This window comes from Heloderma suspectum, chromosome 4 (genome assembly GCF_057233095.1).
Source record: "Heloderma suspectum isolate Gila_16-S chromosome 4, 16-S_ref, whole genome shotgun sequence".
Classification (NCBI taxonomy): Eukaryota; Metazoa; Chordata; class Lepidosauria; order Squamata; family Helodermatidae; genus Heloderma; species Heloderma suspectum.
Genome location: NC_139461.1, coordinates 286,078,853 through 286,102,599, shown reverse-complemented (window position 1 = coordinate 286,102,599; position 23,747 = coordinate 286,078,853). Strand labels below are relative to the sequence as shown.

At 42.4% G+C, this 23,747-nt stretch overlaps 1 protein-coding gene across 1 annotated transcript in view; it reads left to right on the top strand.

Annotated features, from left to right (window-relative positions):
* B4GALT5 (beta-1,4-galactosyltransferase 5) overlaps positions 1–22,255 on the top strand; it is a 96,074-nt gene extending 73,819 nt beyond the window's left edge. Inside the window, exons 3-9 of the mRNA XM_084854110.1 lie at positions 6,835–6,948; positions 9,397–9,521; positions 11,310–11,426; positions 14,383–14,570; positions 14,779–14,901; positions 15,654–15,755; positions 19,247–22,255. Coding sequence (XP_084710236.1) covers positions 6,835–6,948; positions 9,397–9,521; positions 11,310–11,426; positions 14,383–14,570; positions 14,779–14,901; positions 15,654–15,755; positions 19,247–19,394 — 917 coding nt within the window. The 3' untranslated portion in view covers positions 19,395–22,255. The remainder of the gene's footprint in view (positions 1–6,834; positions 6,949–9,396; positions 9,522–11,309; positions 11,427–14,382; positions 14,571–14,778; positions 14,902–15,653; positions 15,756–19,246) is intronic.
* Positions 22,256–23,747: the final 1,492 nt, after the last annotated feature.

Here is a 23,747-nt window from a genome sequence, read left to right as displayed (position 1 = left end):
TCAGAAGAGTAGTTTGAATACATGGAGAGTTAGATTCAATTAGCTGAGTTTCTACATTTAAACTGGTCACCACCCCCAAATAAGACCACCTCTACTCCTTCCTTTCTTTTTGTCTTTCTTTACAGGAACTGAAAAGATGCTAAAACCCTTATCTCAATTTTAGAAGCCCGTCTCTCTTGCAAACCAGTTAATTGGAAATGTGACAAAAACTCAAATAAGCCCAGATTGCGCATCTTACCATCCCATCCTGAAATATTCCATGATAGTAGTTTTAATGGCACTCCTTGGGGCTCAGATGATATCTTCTGTAGCAACTGAGGAGATGGAGTCCACATTATCCAAGTGCTTTCTCTGTCAGTTCTTTAAGGGGGAGTAATTTAGTGCCTTCTTTGACCATACTTTGGGAGCTAATTCAGAAATCATCTTACAACAATCGCTCTCCTGATACAGCAGTAGTTCACCCTCAAAGACTGCAGGATTGGATGCTAAATTGCAGTGTTTCAGCCCCTCTTCCACCTGGGTGAAGTTTATCCTTCCTCTCCTCTATTAGTTGACAGGCTAAAGGTTGACTGTCTAGGCACCTTCTAATGATATTGATATCTGGATAGACCGAACCTGTTTTGGGAGATGCCTCCATAGTTGTCATTCCCTCTTCCTCATGGGATTTTAATCTGCCATCTGTCATTAATTTCTGAGGAGCCTTACTCAGTTTTCCATTCTCTAGGGACAACTTCTCTTGCCTTTGAGAGGAAATTGCCTCTTCCACTATGGATGAGGGGGGGTATTGCCACAATAATTTCTTGTTAATAAATTGTATTTTGTGTAGAAATTTACTTAAGTTTGTACTGCAAGGCCCCAAGACTATCAATAATTGCTGATTGATCCTTCTCTGATAAGGCATCATAAGGCACCATTAACGTCCCTTCTTCCCCAATAAGGAGTCGACTCATTGAGGGATTTAGATCAGTATAAGCACATTTGGCCAGAAAGCCCAATTGAATAGAGTTCAGCTTATCAGTAAGTATAGATTTCTGAGGCCATGTTAGATCCTCAAAGGGGATACCTGCAACCACTTCCTCGAGGCTTGTAATACAATCCTGGGGAAGATCCCCACATCGGTGGACTCTATTTGACAGGGGACTTTCAGAACTATTTAATACCAGAGTTGCTTTGTTTTTCTGAGAGTACTAACTTCCCGCTCCAGTGGAACTAATTGAGTAATATCATCAAGGGCTCTGCCTAACATTCCATAATCCAACCTGTTAGTCCTCACTACTTTTTGCTCTGTGCTCTCCTCATTGTCATTTAGATCAGTCAGCTTACCAGTTGGGCACTTGCCCTTGTCTGGTTCGGGCCAGGATTCCGAAGGTGGACGATTGCTGGAAGATACCACCTTTTCCTGTGATAGACACTGCTGGTTAAACGGCATAAAGTGAATGGAGTTGTCTGAAGTGGTGTCTCACCCCAATACCGATATTATTTAGAAGGCCTCTGGCTCCCAGAAAGGTGGCTGCCACATGGTGATTAAAATATGTTATCATAGCTCTGGTGTTGCAGTAGTTGTCAAACAAATAATCCACTTGTTCGATATCTTCAGTAACAATGGAGCCTACTCTCGCCTCTTTCAAAGTCTGTAGAAGATGGAGCTTTCTCTCACGCTGGGTTAAAAGCCCTGGTGGTTTTGGACAGTTACATAGAACCACCTGATGCTTAATCAGAATTAGGGAGATGTTTGCGTAATATCATTTTCCTTGTTCTTTAAAGTGATGTTGGTTAGGGAGGATAGACCCTTGGACATCAAGGGAGAAGAGTGTCCCTGTGACAATAAGTCTTGTATAGCTTCCTGTGTGCTAGAGTCTTCACGCACCAGAGGAAGGGTTGGAAGGCTAAACACAGTCTTGTCTCCCTCTTCAGTAATTTTCTTTCTTGGTCTAGGGTTTATCTTCTTTATTATATTTTTGTTCTTCTTGCTTTTTGGAGCCTTCACATCTTTCCAGCAATGCAAAAAGCTTGGAACAATTAAATCTTGATCTTGTTTAGAAACTTTGAAGCGTCTTTTCTTTTTTGTTTAGTGACCCCTTGGGAAATGTACCTTTTGGTCTTGGCTCCTTTGCTATGGATCTTCAGACTGCTGCCTTTCTTGCAATTTCTAGGTGTGTCCAGCAGGGGGGCATTATCAGGACCAATTTGAGGTCCATTTGCTGTATTAGAGCCTCTCCTTGAAGTTAGTAAGGGAGCTTGGTCTGCTGACAAGCACTTATATCTATTACTGCCAATCACTTCTTTTGTGGGCTGAACAATGACACAAAGACACTCATAGTTTGATTTGGCCTGCAGCTTTCTCAAAGCTTCACTTAACGATAGTTTTCTATCTGGAATTAAGTTTTGTAATGTTAATTTAAGGGTGGAGAGTTAATCAAAGAGTTTCTTCACTAGTCTCCCCTGCAGGATGCATTGTGAGCTGAGAAGCTCAGCTCCAGGTTAGACTGATCTGGCGATTCAGCAGCTTCAAGAGCTGAGTGATTGTGCTCTGATTGAGGAACAGATAGGGGGCCTAGCTCCTGTGCACATTCATCAATTAGGATCAGGCAGTGCTCCAGTGGATATGGAGCAGCCTGTTCTAAATTTATTTTTGAGGACTAGGCGTCTCTTTTAACCTCAGGGTAGAGCTTTTCTTCGTTATCTTTGATTCATAAACCAGAGGAAAGTGGTTTGGGAGCTTGTTTTGATTTACTGAGGTATGGTCTAATCTTCTCTTTTGCCTTTGAGTGACCACCATGACCCTTTCCCAGGAGGGTTACACAGTCTTTATATTTGTTATCTAGATAAGTTAAGCTTAGATAGCAACTTGGTTGAGGAAGCCTGGAATCCTTGATTGTCACCTTCCTACTTGTTCCTGCGTATCTAATTTCTCATAAAGATCAACATATTGGCCCATTAAACTATTCCCCCACTAATAAGAGTGTAGCAGTAACATCTGGGGTGGAACAGTATACCCATGTATAGTAAAGCTATACATGGGTATTGAAAGCAGGTAATTTTCACATCTATAGTACCTTTTATTATACCAAGAAGGGGAAGTTCATGAACTGAAATTATTGTTGTACAAATATTTTTTTAATCCAAATTGGCAGGCACCGAGAATATAGTAATCATCCTAAAGGTTTAGGAGTTGAACAAAATAGCAAAAAATACAGTATGTACAACTTGCCTGAGATTGATTGATTATTTATTTATTTATTTATTTAATTGCCCATCTGGCTGGTCACCCAGCCACTCTGGGCGATGTACAAAGTATATAATAAAAGTTTAAAACAATAAAATTCTACAATAAAAACATTTTCTAAAATACCCTAACCCACCCCAAATGCCTGCCTGAACAACCACGTTTTTAATGCACGGCAGAAGCTCATTAAAGAGGGGGCATGGCGGAGTTCCCTAGGGAGGAAGTTCCACAGAGTGGGGGCCACCACAGAAAAGGCCCTCTCCTTCGTCCCCACCAATCTAGCTGTCCTGGCCCTGGCTGATGGGACAGAGAGAAGGCCATCCGAGGCTGATCTTGTTAAGCAGCCTGTCTGGTGTTGCTGGAGGCGCTCCTTAAGATAGGCTGGGCCGGAACCATATAGGGCTTTAAAGGTCAAAACCAACACCTTGAATTTGGCCCGGAAAACAACTGGTAACCAGTGCAACTCCTTCAGCACTGGAGTGATGTGATCTTGCTGGTGGCTGCCTTTAATCAGGTGAGCCGTTGTGTTCTGTACCAGCTACAGCTTCTGAACCATCTTCAAGGGTAACCCCACGTAGAGCGCATTACAGTAGTCTAAATGAGAGGAGACCAGGGCATGTACTACCGATGGGAGCAGATGGTCGGGAAGGAAGAGGCGTAGCCGCCATATCAGATGGAGTTGATACAGCGCTGTCCAGCTCACAGCTGACACCTGAGCCTCCATGGACAGCTGGGAGTCCAAAATGACCCCCAGGCTGCGGACCTGGTCTTTCAAGGGTAGCCGTACCCCATTCAACACCAGGTCAACATCCTCCAACCTCCTCTTGTCTCCCACCAAAAGTACTTCGGTCTTGTCAGGGTTCAGCTTCAGCTTATTTCTCCCCATCCAGCCACTCACCAGCCACTCACCTCTAGCTGTCTCACCTCCTGTTTCAGAGCTTGTAACTGCAGATGGAACCATGATGCAGTCCGAGCCCTGTTCAGGGGGAGAGGGCGTTTCGGAGCCACCCAATCTAATGCCCCAGTGATTGCGGCATTCCAGCCACCCACCAGGGTCTCGACCGAGTGGCCATTGGCGTGCTCCTGAAAATCCCCAAGCACGTTCAGGAATCCATTTGGATTCATAAGACGCCTGGGGAGGACCATTTTAATGGGTCCTCCACCCCTGTGGAGGGGTTGTGGAACCGAGAAGTCTAACGTCACCAGATAGTGATCTGACCATGACAGGGGGGGGGGGTGGATATACCCCCGACTTCCAGATCACTCCCCGCTTCTCCAGAAACAAACACAAGGTCTACTGCATGACCGGCTACATGGGTGGGCCCAGTTAGGATATGGTGCAGCTCCCAGGAAGCCATGGTCTCCATGAAGTCCCGAGGTGCTCCTGTGAGGATGGTCTCTGAATGTACGTTGAAGTCCCCCAACACCAGTAAGTTAGGGGACTGTACACGCACATCAGAGACCACCTCAAGCACCTCGGCCAGGGAGTCAGTTGTGCAGTGGGGTGGACGGTACACGAGCAGAATCCCCAGACTGCCCTTCGGGCCCAACCTCCAATAAATGCACTGAGCAACCTTGGTCTTCTGGAGAGGTGGTCTGGTGAAGACCAAGGACTCTCAGTAGATAATAGCCACTCCCCCTCCCCAATCCCCAGCCCTCGGCTGCTGTGCATATGAAAATCCAGCTGGACATATGGCCGCCAGAGTTGGAGCAGCAGCCTCAGCCAGCCAGGTGTCCGTAATACATGCCAGGTTTGTACCCTCGTCCAGGATCATGTCATGAATGAGGGATGTTTTCTGGGTAACAGACCTGGCATTGCAGAGCAGCAAACGAAGGCCTGAAGATGGAGTCACGCCTCCCGCAGCCATCCTTTGGCTCTGGACAGGCCCAGAACAGTAGACAGATACTACACATCTCCCCCTTGTTCCCCTTACCTGGCATTGGCTGCCCCTAGCGCTCTGCCAGTGCCTGCCGCCCAGCCTTGGTATGTTCTGGCCCCCAACGCTCCCCCTACTGCCTCCATCAGGTGGACACGTGCCCCCTCGCTCCTGCCTATCAGGCAGGCTACCCACCCCTAAAAACACAACAGAATGCCCCAGAAATTAAAAAACAAACAATTAAAAAATCCCCTTTAAAAATACTGCCAGGCAGGAGTTCACAGTAGTGGTGGTGGTGGTGGTGGTGGTGGCGGCGGCGCAGCAGCAGCAGCAGCAGGCACGCCTCTTCCCCGGTGGTGGCAGCTTCTCCTGCTGGCCCTGGCTCTCCCAGGCCATGCCAGCCAGCCAGCTTATGTAGCCCCTCCAGGAAGGGGCAGGTGGAAGCAGCAGAGCTGGCTCAGTACCTGGGGACCTGGTCCTGCAGGGACTGGCAGTCTGCCAGGCAGAAGTCCGCAGGGAAGGCCTGGTGTTGGTGTCGGCAGATTAATAGGAATTTATTTAAATATTGCTGCGACAGTAACAAGTAGGCATGATAAACTGGCTCATCCAGATCCTAATGGAGTGCCCTCAGCTGTCATCTATTTGCAGTTATATATTGGCCTCCCTCACACTGGAGTATAAGCTGCTGCAATTATTACACCTTATGACTGCTTAACTCTATTAACGGCATAGGTTGGAGTGATAATTTGATTGTTGGACAAGAATAACAATAGTTTCAAACTCTGTTTATCTTTATAGACATAACATGCTAGCTTGGGGCCAGTGAATTCTGCATTGCAAATGAAAGGTAGTGCATTTGTCACAGAAGGCATTTTTAAAATTAGTGGTTATGTAAATATTTATAACTGGCTAGAATAAATTCACATTTGTCACAGAATGTACAGCATTTGAGCAGTGGTGGGCATGGGGAACGCACTGATTCAGTGGTGATGAGGCAGAGGGGAAACAAGGCTGTATCTATGTTTGTGAACCCCAGGAAAATCTTGGAACATGTTCCTCTTAAGTGAAGATGGTAGTGGTAACCAATACAATAGTGACAATAACATCATAATCTGCACTGACTAAGGATGGACTGCAGTTTCCTGTAGGGCAGATCACGGTACCTGTTATAGCTTCTTAAGATGTGGTTGAAGTGAGCGAAAGAGTCTGGTTTGGGCTGTGCGTGTGAAGGCTCCCTTAGTATATCAAGACAGATTAGGATTAGGTCAACAGATTCTTGATGAATCGGTGGGATTTTGGCAGCCAGAACTGTTACCTCTTGGTTTGAACACCCCATACTTCTCTCTGTCTGTATTTCCCGTTTTTTTCATAGTAAGAATAATAGCTTATGTTTTATAGCACTGATGTACAAAATATGAGGGATACAGCATGGCAGATCTTAGAATGAGTGACTGGAATTTCTCAAATATATGAGATGAGAACTCCCAGGTATTGCTTCTCTGGGACAACTGTGTCAGCATCTCCTAATGGCTTTATAGATTTTTAGCCTTTTAATTCCATAATTTCATTTTTAGTAAGGAATAAAATTGTGTGAAAATGCTTGTTTGTAGAGCTGTGTAGAGCTATAAATGTGAAGAGGTTTGTTGGTTACCAGCAGATACTGCTAATGAAGGAAAAAGACTGTAAATACTGTAGCCTAATTAGTACTCTTCTTTTCTCTCCTCCCCACAGATTACCCTCTTGATTTGAACCACAATGAAACCTTTCTGCAAACCACAACTTTTCTTCCTGAAGATTTTACCTACTTTCCAAACCATACCTGCCCTGAAAGACTCCCTTCTATGAGTGAGTACTGTTATAACTCACGTAAACATATGCCTCACTTTCCCATCGTTCCATGCAGTTAGTAGCCCGTCACCTTTATCATCATCCTTACTGACTTCAAGGCCAAGTAGATGCGTAACAAAGAGGTTATTCTTTATCTAGGTTGTTCATTTGAAGTCTTCATTGTTCTTCAGAGTTGCTAGTAGTAAGTAGGAAAGCCCTTATTTTCCATTTATATGTGGATGCCCCTTTATTCTGTGATAAGATTTTAACTGTTTTCCAGTCCAGTGATGAGGCAGTGTGATCTCATGTACAGAGTTGGTCTTATCAATAGATTTAGATACAGCTCAACACTGGTGTAGTTGTTTCAGTAGTTAAGACCCTTAGAGAGACATATGCACGCATGTGCGCACACGTGCGCACACACACGCAGCCTACCCATTTTCTAGACATCAGGGTGGCTTGTAGGAACACTCTTCATTAAAAACATGGGGCATGATTCTGCCAGAATTAAGTACTTTTAAGTCCCATTCATTTCACTGACAGTCTATGTGCTTAGCAGCTTCCAGTTGAATTCAAGTGAGGCTTGAATGGAAAGTGTTTAACTTTGGATGGATCTTGCACTTAATATGACAGGTGTCCTTTCCACACAAGCTACTGATCACACCTCAAAACTAAAAGATTCTCCTTATTTCATCTGCAAAATTATTTCATGAATTAGAAAAAAAAATCTTCCAGCATACTACTTTTGACAAATAGGTTAAAACTACTATCAATAAACTTAAAGCCGGTTTGTGGTCACCAAGAATGCCTCACTGATTGGCCTTGGCGAATGTAAGCTGCTCTCAGTTGACTGTAGAGATCATGATGGGTCACCCAAAAGAACAGTCGCTGAGATACATATGGCCTTAAAGCCAGGACTTTGAATTATGCCTACAATTCTATAGCAAATGTAGCTATTGAAGCACTGCTTGTATGTTCTCGTTAACCCATCTCGATCAGGTGGTAAACTACTGCATTCTGCATACAGTGAACTCTGCAGCTGCTATGAAAAAGGCAAATTTCATGTTAGGCATAATTAGGAAAGGAATTGAAAAGACAACTGCCAATATCCTACTCCCTTTATTCTATGGTGCGACCACACTTAAAAAACTGTGTACAGTTCTGGTCACTGCACCTAAAAAAGGATATTGTAGAGCTGGAAAAAGTGCAGAAAAGGGCAACTAAAATGATCAACAGGTTGGAGCAACTCCTCTGTGAGGAAAGGCTACAGCATCTGGGATTGTTTAGCTTAAAAAAAAAAAAAAAAAGGACCAGTAAGGGGAGACATGATAGACGTGTACAAAATGATGCATGGTGTGGAGAGAGTGGATAGGGAGACATGTTTCTCCCTCTCTCATAATACTAGAACCCAATGAGGTCATCCCATGGAGCTGATTTATGGGAGATTCAAGACAGATAAAACGAAATACTTCTTCACATAATGAATAGTGAAACTATGGAATTTGTTACCACAAGATGTAGTGATGGCCACCAACTTGGATGACTTTAAAGGAGTATTTGACAAATTCCTGGATGAGAAGGCAGTCAGTGGCTACTAGTCCTAATGGCTATATGATATCTCCAGTTTTAGAGGCAGTGAGCCTATGCACACCAGTTGCTGAAAAACATTGGTGGGAGGGTGCTGTAGCGCTCCTGTCCTGCTTGTGGGTTCCTGGTCGACAGCTGATTAGCCACTGTGTGAACAGAATGATGGACCCTGGGTCTGATCCAGCATGGTGGTTCTTGTGTTCTTCCAAACCTTGACGCAGAGCTTGGTGAAAGTACTAGCTGCTATATTTGGTTCACTCTACAATCGCATCAACACAGGCTACTATGGCCTAGCCTTTACATTTGCCAGTTGTTTGCTCAGTGAGTAGCAATTGCTCCCTGGTAAGACTGGCAGATCAAGAAATACAGCACAGTTATATGTGAGCTGCATGTGCACATGCACATTTTCCTCCTTCTCACTCCTTGCCATGTGGGACAGTGTTCACAGTGAGTCAGCGATGCTGTCATCTGCCTCAGACCTTGAAGCGCCCCCCCCCCGGTGGTTCTGAAGCAGAGGGCAAGGGCTTGTGCTTTGTTACCCCTTGGGTGAAGTGACCCATGCCCAACTACCTCTGCTACTTGGACCTGGGTGGCCCCCAGCTCTTAATGCAGACTTCTGTAGAGAGTCAATCTTTCCAGCTTTGAAAGGCCATGATTCCGCTTCATAATCTGTAGTACTATTGCCCTTGCACTATGCTTCAGAAAGCAATGTCTAAAATGGTAGAGGTTTGAGGAGGTACTGGAAACCAATTGCTGATGACAAACTGTAAGAATTGAAACGGGCTGCAACATAATGTGGTAAGGAAGTTCAATAATTGCAAAACACATAGTCAGAGCTATGCTTGTTTCTCAACTTCTGCTGCTTGATTGTGTACACAGAGGGTCCTATTGATGTAAATATGAGTGAAATCAGTATGGAGGAGATTCACCAGTTCTTCTCTCAAGACTCTGCTATCAAACTAGGAGGACACTGGAAGCCTAAAGACTGTCTGCCTCGTTGGAAAGTAAGTTGGAGAGAAGGAAGAACAATGCGTATCTTCTCTGCTAAACCATAAGGAAAACCATGGGCTTGCATAACTAAGGGATTTAGGCGTTCATTTTGCATTCCTCTGTCTGAAAGCTGCCAGCTTAATTAATTTGTATTTATTGAACAGGATTTAGACAATCCAGGGACTATCAGCTGATCCAAGGACTAATATCTAGTGGGCCACATGTGATCCATAACTAGGCATCCACAAATCCACTCACCAGCCGCCCTGGGGCAAGTGCCCCAAGCCCTCTGGGAAGTAGGGTGTCTAGCACTACACAGGTCCCCACCTATGCGTAGGGATATACAGACTGTGTAAAATCCGCCCCGTCTGTGTTTCGCGGATTGTCAGGCACCTTTCGTTCCATTGTCAGTTCACAGATGGATGCGAGTATTTTTCTCATCATGCAGAAAAATATGCAAATAATTCCGTAAGAGTTTTTGTAAGAATTTGCATAATTTACCTTAGTACATAACATTTGGCATATTATCCCCCTTCCGTTCAACTTTTCCTCAGCAGAAGCATGCATATTTGCCTACGAATAAATATGCATAAATTTCAGGAAAGGAAAAAAAACATCTGAAAGTCCAGGGACTCCACACAGCCTTAGGGGGTCGTTCAGCAGATTCCACAGGTCGGATTCTTAAGAAATCCAAGCTCACTTTAGTTCATCTTGAATTTCTCCAGCAACCCTATGAGGTCTCATTTCCACTATAGTCTTTGAGCAGGTAAGGAACAGCAGGAGCCTTTTCTGAACAGCAGAAGGATCTCCCACTGTGTCTTACCTTCTCTATGCATTGTGCAAATAAAAGAATGCCATACCTCTCTTCTAAGCCCTCTGTGTGTGTCAGAGGATGCAGCAGGCCACCTTGATGGTGCCCACAAATAATGCTTGGCTAGGTAGCCAAGCAAAAATTTGTAGACTCCTCTAGAGCAGGTTTTTGGTGGATTCTTTGGGGTTCATTTTACAGATTTTCATACAATGCAGTCTGAATGTCTCACCTGTCATAATATCCCTGATTTTCCCTTTCTTGGAGCCTGCCTTCCAGTATCATGATTATATGCCCCACCAAGTGAATAGGACTTGCCTCCAAACATAGATGGGGCTCTGTGACAGTAGTAGTGGAAACCATTATTAGTCCATGAGGATGGAAATGAAAGGGGAAGTGAACATTTCAAAGTAGAAGCATCTGACAGATTGTAAAAGACGTTGATAATCTGCTTGTGAAATCTATATGGCACATCCTTATATAAACTTCCTATACTCCAGTCTGGCATATTAGTGCAGTTGGGAGCTCAAGGAATGATCCAGATCAAGCCAGATTCTACATGTGTATTGCATTGCGTGGCCTCCTGGTCCATGTCAGCAATAGGTAATTGCAGAGGATGAGGCGTCACATTGGTGTGTACAAGGATTGAATATGTTGAGACCATCCTTCCCCCTTGAGTTGCCTGGAATTGTCCCAAGTGTTCCGAAATCCCTATTTAGATAGAATTTCTAGCTGTGACTATATAACTGAATCGTGAATTGCAGTAAACTCTAAAATGCTAGAACAGGGTTTTATTAAATCCTGGTTTAATTTCCCAAGAGATGGTAGAGGGTATTTGGACAACCAAGTTGCCCGTTCTTACAGATTTTTTCTTGAAGGTCATTTCGATATGACTGTAACGTACTTGGTGTCTTGCATTGGTAGCTTGTGAATTGCTTAAGTTTAGGTTGCTTCCAAGATCCAGGAAGAGCTAATGGTAATTCTGTCCCTCTAGGTGGCAATCCTTATTCCATTCCGCAATCGTTATGAGCATCTGCCAGTCCTCTTTAGGCACCTTATTCCAATGCTGCAACACCAGCGTTTACAGTTTGCATTTTATGTTATTGAGCAAGTAAGTAAATCCGTGTATATTGTTTTTGTTCCCAAGGTTAATTCCTCTCCAGTGGAAATAAGATGGAATGGTAATGTTTTTCTTTGCAGGATATGTAAGTTAACTGCTTTTTCCATAGAGTTCTTGCACAACAATATTAAATTAAATCCCCAAATTGTGCCCAGTGTGTGACTGGAGTTAATAACTGCCAACATGCATACCATGTAAGCCTTCCAAAGCTGATGCCTAGTTTGGTAGTGTTATGTTCATGTGATGAATAATTAGGAACCCAAGAACTACTGTAAAGCATCTAGAATAGCCTTCTGCAATCTGATGCCCTTTAGATGTTTTGGACTATAACTCCTAACCATTGGCCATGCACACTGGGGCTGATGGGAGTTCAGGTCCAAAATATCTGGAGTACACCAGTTGGGAAAGGAAGATCTAGGAGATTAAAGCTAATATTTTGTTACTTCCTATCCTTTAATTTATTATTATTACATTTATATCACACTTTTTTTCCTCTTGCAAGGAACCTAAGGTGTCTTGAACTGTATGGTGGTGCTCCTCCCAGTTTATCCTCACAACAATTCTGAAGAAGGTTAGGTTGTGAATCAGTGACTGGCCCAAAGTCATCCAGTGAGCTTGGTGGCCAAGTGGGGAATAGAACCCAGGAGCAGTATCCAATAGGGCTCTTCCCTGCGCGGCCAGCCCTGCCGGTTCCAGCGTACGTGCGTCCCCTACCGCTTGAGGCTGCGATCTAGGGCTTCCAGGGGCAAGCCCCAAAACGACCAGAAACACTTGTTTCTGGAAGAAGCAGGTTGTGCCTTCCAGAAATGAGTATTTCCACTCATTTCGGGGCTTGCCCCCAGAAACGCTACATCAGGGCCGCAAATGGTAGGGGCTGCATGCAGACCATGACCGGCAGTGCTGGCCATGTGCACAAGGCCCTTATTCGATCCTGCCCTGTGTCTCCCAAATCCCAGTAGAACGCTCTAACCACTACACCACACTGGCTTTCACAATCCAGTAGGTTTTTATGGAGCTGAAGAGGAAAGAGGAGAGGCTTGCCTTTTGGAAGGATGCCCTGTGGAACCTCTCCAAACAAGTACCATTAAACATAAATTGTTTTCAGGTATTATACTTCTCTCTTGGTCAAGCTGTTGTAACGATCCCATGGGTTTTTGCTGAAGTTGCCCATTTGTCCATGGTTATCCATGTTATATTACTTTTGAAGTCAGTTCTTCATGCTAGGTAACATGGAGATGCTCAATAGGTGCAACTCCTCCTTATAGCTATCTCTGCCACCCGATAACTGGAAAAGCTGCACCCAACTAATTTCTCTTTGCCATACCACTGTTTAAAAGGCACGGTTGCACTCCTCAGAAATTCTCTTTGTTTATGCAGCAGGCAGACTTTATTTGGTGGATGGGCAAGAATAGGGCAAGAATAGGGCAAGACTGGTCCAGACATGTCTATTGTGGGCAAAAATGAAAGACAATCTGAAGTAATTCTGTATAGTTATCACAATTGGGAGCATTCACCAAATCTATGAAATGAATATTGTGATGGGAAGTTCCCTTTGTTTATCTATATGTACTCCTGTAATATATTCATGCTTGTGCAAGACCTCTAGAGCTTCTAGCCTCCAGGCTGGGGAAAAATGACAAGGCCACAAACCCAAACTCGTCAGTCTATATAGGCAGATGGGATCTAGGAGAAGCCTAACCTGTTCAGGCACTGTTGCAAGTAAAACATACATGGTTTTAATCTGGAGAGCCTTCCATCCTCTGTGTACCATCTAGGTTTAGAATGGATTGTTCTTCAGGTCTTCTCTGAAATTAGTTCTAAGCAGTTATTCCACAGCGACATAATAGCACTTTACTTTTAGCTACTCATTGTTTTTCTAATAGTGTAGGGTATTTTTTGTGTGTGAAACTGAGACACGTACTGCCAGACCATTGGTCCAGCATTAAAGCCTCAAAGTGTACTTATAGTGTGGCTGCAGTTAATACTTGCCAAATTGCATACGGACTTGCAGAAATTCTCCAGGATCTCATGCAGAAGTATTTACCAGTATCTCCTATCTGAAATTTATAACTGAAGATGTCTGGGATTACAGTTGGAACCTTCTGGATATAAGCATGTGCTCTTCCATTTAGTTATGGTCTCTTCCTAAATAATGGATAGGAAATAGGTAAACAACTGATAAATCATAGCTCAGTAGCAGAACACATTATTTGCCGTCCATAAAGTTCCAGGTTCAATCCCTGGCCAGGATGGGGAAGACCTTTTGCCTAAGACCAGTCCCAGTCAGAGCAGACAATACTGGGCTAGATGGACCAATGGTGTGAATAAGGCATTTGCATGTGTTCATTCTAGAACTAGCTAACACAGTTTTAGATGGGCATTCTTTCAAAGAGCCTCTCTTCTATTCCAGTGATAGAAAACTACATTCTCCCAGTGTGTCCACTCACAAAGCATCTCCTTGTCTCCCAGTCCTTGTTTCCATTGCTGCACTGAAAGGACCAGCTCCTCACAGGAGCTTTAATTGGGCATGGTCCAATCAGTGGCTCTGTTGCCATTCAGTTGTAATCTGATTGTTCTCAGGAGCTAGTATGGCAGCCTCTCATTTCTGTTGTCTTTTGGATTTCTGTGGTTAGGCTTCAAGGATGCCCTAGAAGATACCACAGGGCTACCCATATGGTCCTGAAATGAAGAACATTGCCAGCTCAGTTGTCAGTTTAGCAAAATGCAGAATTTAATTTGGGAAAGTCTTTCCCCCTTTGAGAAACTCACCGTAGTGTAGAATATTTACCAGTATTCTGAACAAATTAATGAATGCCACCCCCCACCCACCCCACACAATATACGAATGCATATAAATGCAAGCATATGAATGCAACATGACAAGCAGTATACAGAAACTTACCTTGTAAATAAATGTGAATGTAATTATGTTGGGATTCTCTCCTAGGCTGGCAATCAACCCTTTAACCGTGCCATGCTGTTCAATGTTGGCTTTCGGGAAGCAATGAAGGACTTGGACTGGGATTGTCTGATCTTCCATGATGTGGACCATATACCTGAAAATGACCGTAACTATTATGGATGTGGGCAGATGCCAAGACACTTTGCAGCAAAGCTGGATAAATATATGTATCTGTAAGTAACTGTAGTCCCCTATTTGTGAAGTTAAGATATCTTTTAAAAGTACACAGAGAAATAGAGGTAGACATTGCTATAGCTAAAAGTGGACCATGAAAAACTACTATTTGTGACAGACTGTGAACAGGCAGCCCAATCTCCCCTGACCTGTGATAAGCTCTATTCACCACAACCTTGTCTAAAACAACTTCTTTTTTTAATATAGCCTCCCTTACAATGAGTTCTTTGGAGGAGTGAGCGGCTTAACAGTGAGACAGTTCAAAAAAATCAATGGCTTTCCAAATGCCTTCTGGGGCTGGGGCGGAGAGGATGACGACCTTTGGAACAGGTACCTTGCATACAGAGAGTGGGGTGGGGATAGATTACGCACAAGTTCCAACTGGTATGCTATCACATTCGCACAACACTAGATGAACAATGAGATTTGTGATGCGCAATGTAAAATTGTGACGGGATGGTTTGGGCTGGCTTATCTTTGGAATGTTCATGGGCTGGGGGCATATCTTCCTGGACACACATTACACACCTATCCTGGCAGTACAAGCTGCCTGAAGGTGCTGCCTAGTTCCCTGTTGTTGTTACTTGGCCCTGTGCCTGCAGCTGCTAGTCTTGCAGAGTATCATTTAGGCAGTTCCCACCTACACATGACTTCTAAGGAAGAACTTCCATAACCTGTGATATAATCTTAACCTTTTTCCTCTCCTCTTTCTCTGCATAATCTTGATTGACTTTGGGAATAGTGTTTGTTTCCGCAAAATGTTTTTCTAGATGTACAGACTAAAAACACCACTAGTTACAGCTCTGGGCAAAGTTGTGAATGGCTGTGTCCCAGGCTCTCATGTTTGTTAGTTTTTTAATCACTCACTGCATTTCCTAACTAAATTGTGATCTGCGGACAACTGCATAACCTGCTTAAAATGGAAAATGATTTACATTTGACCACTTGGTTGAGCTAGGTTTTAGCATTTGGGAGTGCTGGCTTATTAAACCTATTGAGGTGATGGTTGCTAAGATTGTGCAGCCCTGACAAATGCTGAAATCAAAGCAGCTGAAAAGCTCCTCTCTTCTTCTCTCTTCCAGGGTGCACTATGCAGGCTACTTGGTGACTCGGCCAGAAGGAGATACAGGGAAATACAAGTCAATTCCCCATCACCATAGAGGTGAAGTACAGTTCTTAGGAAGGTAAGTACATTTTTATCATAAATACCTTGATATTGCAGGCTTTCTAGCACTTCAGATGTGTGTGTGTGAGTTGCTAGCTTCTCTCATCCAGAACGTTAAAACTCTAGCACCTTAAAAGGCCAGGGTGGATTCCGATAATTCTTAAACGCTTCCATTGTAGACCACGTGGGAAGGGTGTTGTCTGTATTCTCCAGCAGCATAGCTAAGCCTGTTAAGCTACCCATCTTTAGAACTCCATGTAGATTTTAACTTTGTGGGACAAGGTTGCACATTAATGCCTTGCTTCTCTATGATTTCTGATGATCTGAACCCATGCATAGTCATCTTAAGTTGAAAATGATTTTAGCATATAGCTTATTTGCTCTGTCTACAGTGGAAATTCATGCATGTATGGTAGGAACTTATGCTGGAGTAGTTCAGATTGTACTTCAAAGAGTTGCTACCAACCCACTCTTTCATATGCAATTTCTTTGTCCCTACAATCTAGGCATTCTTGTCTCCAGTCCAGCCCTTGCCCAAACCTTCAGAATGCTGCCAAATCTTCAACTGTTTCAACTGGATAATTGCCAATCTGCGTAATTACTTCTGAGTGCAGATTTTGAGTTCTTGTGCAGAGTACAGTCAGGCCTGTCCAAAGTCTTGGTTTTGTTGTCCTTAAGCTTGTCTCATTTAAACAGCCTCCATAGCAGCCCACCACTCTTTAGTAGGTGGGCACCATATCTCTGAGAATGCCACTTCAGAGGATGTAGACAATCAGAACCTTCCCTGTGCCGGCCACAATAAAATTAATGGGAGTTGTGCAAGTGTAAAATACAGCTTCTGGCCACAGACAATCCATGTGTATTTGTTTCTTTCTAGGCCTCATTGCAATATATGCCATCATTTTAACACACATTCATTATACAGGACTTGGACAGAAGAAACTAACAGACTGTGCCCAGAGTAAATGACATTAGTTTCTCTCTCCCTAAGATCTCTCATCCAGATCAGAGCCAATTGTGCATACTTTGCAAAATGACTGTAATAAGATCCTCCGTATTGAATGTTAAAGCTATTATAGTGACCTCTGCTCTTGTTTGTTAGACACTGCTTTCAGTGGCAGGTGTTGCACACGTGCGTGCATGCCTACACGCACATCTGAACTTATTTGAAATTGCATCACAAATATTTTATTCTATGTAACACTGATTTGTTGACTGTACTGCTTAGCTTATGACAGTTTTTCCCTTGCATTGCTGGTGGTAGCATTGTATTATCAAGTTTTTCACAGTTCAAAGGCAAAAAGCAGGTCGTGGCAGACATGCAAATGTACTTTGATGCACATCAGTGTTTTGTAATTAGGAACATAAAAAATTCCAAGCTTCACTGAGTAGTTCGTAAACCTAAGCTCCAGAAGCGTCAAAATATGATACTACTTCTACTTTCCTCCAATTTCAGAAGCTCCCTCTGGTTTACAGCTTCAGACCTCTTCCCCACAATATAGTTTAGGCTTAGCAGATGCTTGTGTGGTTGCCAGAGCATGCCAGTGGCCCAAATCACTGCAGTGATTAAATTCCAGCCATTGTTCTCCATGGGAGGCTAAAATGATATACACCTTTTGTAAATCTATTCCTCCAAAAACAACTGGGGGCAGCCATATGCTTGCTTGTTCTGGAGGTGTGGGATGCTTTGTGGCTGATGTGTCTTCCCCTTCAAGGGCCATAGACCCAGGGGCATATTTAGATGCCAGTACATTAGCTTTACTTGGAAGAGTTTTGTACAATTTTATTTGCCTTAGGAATGCTTAGCACAATCAAGAATTGAATAATGCTTTCATTTTGGGAAACATGGTTTAGGAATGTCATACAGTTCTAACCACGAGACAAGGAAATCTAAGTTATATATTAAACTGTATTTAAATTTAAATTGATAATTTCAGTATTTTTCTGCACACAGATGAAACTCATCCAGCACTCAGCATAGATAGACATCTGGATATTTTGCACATCTGCTTTAAGAAGAAAATGATGTCGATGACATACCAACCTTTTTTGACAGCTGTTGTAATTGCAACATAATGCCAATTGCAATTAATAAACACCAGAGATAACAACAACGTAACTAAGATTTCTGGAAGTGTGTTTTTAATGTAATATAAACATATAAATAAAATATAAAATTGGTACTGCAATGTGCACTCTACATTAATTGCACACTCAAGCACAGAATGAGCCCACAGTACGTAAGGTTCTGGGCCGCTTTCCAATCTCCCCTTTTTCTTAAGCAACATTTGATAGAATGAGATAAAACATGTTCTTCCTCTTTACCTCCCAGCTCTCATTTTGCTGTTGCAGTTGGCAGTCAGTGTTTGGGCTTAACTTCTGAAGTCACAGCAGCTGTGTCTTGGAAGCCTTTCCCCCCCTAATCCCAGATGTTCACTTTTGATTGTGTTTGGAAGATAGGTACTCGGCACATGAACCTAGAGCATTGAAAACAAATTTTCTGGGCCTAAGCCATTGGTTGTATAGGACAGCTAGCTGTAGGGTGAAACCATATGTAGATAAAGCCAGGTTCCTAATAGGCAGAACCAATGGTAGACAGAGTAACTTCAATTTGTTTATGACTATAAAGCAGAGGTCTGGACAGGGCTGGTTTGATCCACACAACAACATGAAAGCAGTCCTTTGAACCCACATTTGTCTGCTCCAGCAGCAATCAACTGTACAGAAAAGCAAATGGGGCAAGTAACTTCAAGATCATGAGTGCAAAGGGTTGTGGTGGGGGGAAATCTGCATGGGAACACAGGAAAGCAGTCCTTTGAGGCCATGTTTTCCTGCTATGGCTGCAACCCTTTGCACAGAAATGGCAAACTTAATATACTTTTAAAGAATCCCCCCTTTTTGTAATTTAAAATTAATTCGCAAGGGTTAGAGGGCACTTTTGTTCCTTTGCTGTTGTGCCACTTTACACCTCCCCCCACGCACACAGTCACTGTGGGAACAAATTGCCTCAATGAACAAATTGCATGCTGTGGAAACAAATTGTCTCTCTGTTCATATCCTCTGCCCATGGGTGCTGTGTGTCCCTGGTTAGGGAAGACTCATACCCAATATGTTTAAATCCTGTTTTGTTTTGTTTTTAACATAATTTTTATCCAAATATGTACAAGATACAGGAGGCTGTTCAGCCGCCTTGTAGTCCTTCATAACAATTTTTTTGCAGGAGGTAAGGCTTGGAAGGAAATTAAATATATTTTTGTACTAAAATATATCTGAGAGTGTCAAGTCCAATGGCATACAAAAATATTGCTCATTGTGCTTATTTGAGATCCCGATCTCCTCCTGTGGATAACCATTATTTCTTGATTGGTTGTAGTGTATTTAGAGGCAGGAGGTAATCAATCTTAATAGAAAGCATTAATGCTCAAGATTCGTATTCCTATTAGTAGATCTCTCATCTTGAATTTTGAACAGCATTGCCCTTAATGCTCCGATGTTCTTCTTATCAAATAGGTATGCACTGCTGAGGAAGTCCAAAGAGAGGCAAGAATTGGATGGCCTCAATAACTTGAACTATTTCCCAAATGTTACATACGACGCCTTGTATAAAAACATAACGGTCAACCTGACGCCAGAGCTGGCTCTGGTGAATGAATACTAAGAGAATATGAAAAGAAGAAAACATGTTGAGAGATTGTTTTGTAGGTGTCTCCTGGACAAGAAAAATCTTGTGTCTAATGAAGGATCACAGTATTTTGAAGAATAATACTCAAAGCACGCACACAGATCATCAAACTGTAGACCCACTCAGACTGTGCAGCGAGCTCGGACTTCACTTGCTTTTTGATTTCTTTTTTTAAAGAACAGTGGTGTGACCTGCTGCTTTGTCCCAGCATTCCATCTCCTTAAACAATCTCCAACACCAAACTGTGATCAAATGTGCTTTTCTGCTCATAAAACCAGTTTGGCTGAAAAGGGACACTATTGGTTTCTTGACTCTGGATGCCAGAAGCTATCCTGTAGGCAACTGCCGGAATGGGAGATGAACTGCTACCTAACAGTGATACCATTCTTCTACATTTGTGTTTGTATTGGTTTTTTAATTGACCTGCTTGAAGAAATACATATATATATATATATATACACACACACACACACACCAGAATCGCTTCTTAAAGAAGTGTAGGTGTAAATAAGCTGTATAAATTGCTTTCCTTCCTTTTTTAAAAAAAATCTTTTACAATCTGAAGCTGAAGGTTTACAACTTAAGATAATTCAAGTTAGCCCCTACCTGTGCAAACACTTCAGCACATCATGATAGTCATGTGAATAATTCTCTTCAGGACTGCTTGTCTGGTTGTTAGCAGGATTGGGACCTTTTCAGTAGGTTTTGAAGCTTAAGTCATTGAAGCCATAGCAGTGCTTATTGTGGGATGGGGTGGGGGAATCTGGCTTTGGGAGTAGGAATTCCATTCATAAAAGACCAGTCTCGTACATTTTATAGTCATATAGCCTTTCCTGTTCTTGTTCTGATTCATTGGATTCTGCCATATAACCCATAGTGACAACTGAACAGCAAATGTATCTGTCCAGCTTCACCTTCATAAGGGACAGGTTCTCCAAATAGTTGTCGAAGTCTCCATTTGCCCCTCCTATCCTCACATTTTCTATTCAGTCTAAGTTTGCAAATTGTTCAATCTGTTTTTAGAAAAAGTCTACAATGATTCCTGTAATTTAACTTTGGGCAGGGGGATGGCTTATGATTAGTATTTTGATATATTTATTGTGTAAATGAAACTGTACTGAGCTAATATAGGCTAAAATTGTAGGTTAGCGCTCTTGGTTATGATTATTAAACAGAGAAAGCATTGCACATGTACAAATACTGGGATAAATATATCCAGACTCCAAATCATAATTAAAGGAATGAAGGGCATTGTGATTAGTTTAGGAAAAAATGTGAGTATGGGACAGAATTTTTGGTCCATATCCTCCATCCAGTTTCACAGACCTAGATTTTGTTTGAAAGTATCTTAGATTTGTGCCTGTTTTGTTTTGTTTCTCTTTTCTGGTTTAAAACCAACCCATCTGTTTATACAGTATGTACAAACTTTTTTTTACTAGGGCCTGTAACTCTGGTAAATGTCTTGGATTGCTCTTTAATATATATTTATAGACACAGATTGTGAGAACTTAAAGTGAGAAGTACTTTAATTTCTTTTATTGCATTGTTGCCTTCAGTTTCTTTAACTTTCATAGTTTACAGTTTTTCTGGGTTCGGTGGATGTATGACCCCCCATAAACATCTGTTGTGGGTGCGACTAACCAGGCCTATTTTCTTGTGTGTCTCAAAAGAGTTGTGAAAGTAAGTGTGTGTGTGTGTGCGTGTGCGCACATGCAATTGTGTGTATTTTATCAGCCCATATGAAAGGGCAGCAAGTCTGCTCTTGAGAATGCTGGTAAGTGTGCTTTAAAATACTTCATAAGGGAACCCTTCATGACTGCTGCAGAGGTAACAATTTGTGTCTTTTTTGTTTTTTTTAGCGGCACATATAGCAATAAAGTCTTCTAAATTATGACATTTTTCAGATGTGGATAGCACACCCTTTCCTTATTATTTTTGGAACCCCAGTATGCTGGTGGGAACCAACACTTTTATTTAATGGTGCTTCAGTTGAGGAATGTATTTCAAGATATCTGAATTCACCATCACATGAACATATATCCAAACAGACATTAGGCTTGTAGGGCCATCCCTCTTCACCCTGTCTTTTCAAACAAGAATATCACCTCTGCTCAGAAATGCACTTGTTAAAGATTGGCATGAAAGGGTCGGTTTCACTTCTTAATCAATGTTTTTTTGTTTATTTTGTTTGTCCCAATCACGTTGCTTTCTTTCCCCCTCTTTAAAAATGTGGAATATCTTTAAAATGTGCACTGTTACTCTTATCATCTAAGTCAAATGCTGTATAGTAAATGTAATTGTTGAAAGCTTAACTGTCAAGCGCATGTAATATTATGGTGTTTAAAAAAATCATTTGAAAAAACTGTACATTGGCAGCTGAAATTTCAACAAAGCCACTGCTCCCCATCTCCATCAGCACTGTCTGCTAACACTGCTAGGGGGCAGAATACTATGATAAAATGCATATGTTTTTGTATGAGCCATGTGGGTATTCATTTGCTAATGTTTGTTTAAAATCCACTACTTTTTGTAAAAGCTCGTCTTCTTGAATGAGTTTACCAGCTGAGCAACCGCCATGCATTTCCAAACGCCTACTGTCAAAGTAAAACATATGTAACTCCCTATCATCCTGTTGTTTTGAGCTTGCTCTTATGTTTTCTATGAGGTGCCAGGGGTACATTTTTGCACTGATATTTAGTGTTTTAAAACACACACAATTTTCAGCAAAGCAATCCTTTGTGTCATTACATTTATTTACCCATGTGTTTGTACATTTTTGTATTTGTTAATTTATGAATGATTTTTTTCAGTAAAAAGGATACATATTCAAGAACCAAGAGACAGTAGTGATGTTGCTTTATTTTAACATGCAAATTTGGTGTAGTAAAGGACCAGGCTTTCAGGCAAGCCTTAACGGCTGCTTTTAAAAAGCTGATAACCTTTTAATAATTTCACTCTTTTCCTCCCCATTATATTACATAAGATAACATCTGAACTCCAAATTTCAACTCTAAAACTGAAAGGCAGCCTGTTTATATTAAAATGTGCATGCACGCACACCATATCTCATTGTTCAGAAAACTAAAACAGTGTTTTGTTTTCTCAACATCTACCAGGTCCTTCAGCTTGGACATGGGGCTATATTCTTCCTGGCCACTAGAGGTGGGAGAAAAGACCAGTAACATCTTGACTAGTGTGTGTGTGGGGGGATCAGCCAACACAGGGAAGAGCCCACCTTACATAAACACACTGAAGCTTGTCATCATAAACCTAGAATTCCAATAGGCAGCCACCAGTCTAGGGGTAATCCTGACCCCAGCATAGCTTTCAGCCCTCAAAACCCCATTACGCACCTTGGCAATTTTTCTCCTACATGAGCAGAGGTGCAGACAAAAGGCTCAAACTCCCCCTTCCTTAAAGCAAAGACCTTTGTTGCCATTCACACTGGAAAGGAGGGGATGAAATAACCTTTTGCCTGGACTGGGGCAGGTAAGAAAGGGATAGAGCCAATTTTGCTCAGTGTCCCTGTTTAATTGTTTAAACAGGGGCTCTATTTTGAGTTAACTATTTAGCCAGCCTGAAGAGGCTATTCTTTTTCAAGGAAGATGGTTCTTACAAAAAGAGAAAGGAAGGAAGGAAGGAAAAAGCATCTCAAGGTCATCAACTTAGGAAAGAGGGATGTGATAAAAATGCACGCATTTCCTCAACAGGCTAACATCCTTTCTAATTACACCCATATCGCTACGTAATCTGATTAGTTAAGCTCCTGAGGTATTAAACAAAGCCCAGGCTGCTCCCTTGACTCATTCACTGTTTCCTAGTCCTAGAAAAGGAACTGAACATGTGCACTGGATTGAGCTAGGAGCTGTGTATGTGAATAACACCTAGTAGATGCGGAGAAAACATAATACTATTTTAGTTTTTAGAATACTTTTGGTAAAGTTATGAATGACAGCACAGTTAATCTTAAATAGCGAGCAGTTTGGGCTCTATTAAGGCCATAAGATAATGACAAGGTGCTTAAACTCTTTAGAGCCTCTGCATGGCCCCCGAAGCTGTCTGCAAGTCAAAAGAAGCCTTAAGCGTGTGGGACCATGCTGACAAACTTGGATGTTTTGGACTTCAACTTCCATCACCCCCAGCCAGTATGGCCAATGGCCAGGAATGCTGGGAGTTGTGGTCCAAAACATCTGAAGGGCACCAGGTTAGGAAAGATTGGGTTAGGGAACAATGAGCTGTGCTATTTGTATCCCCTGGGTTCCTCAGTCTAATCAAGTTGTACATGTTTGCTGCTGGGGAAAACTTACAGACAGCTGCATGATCTCCCTG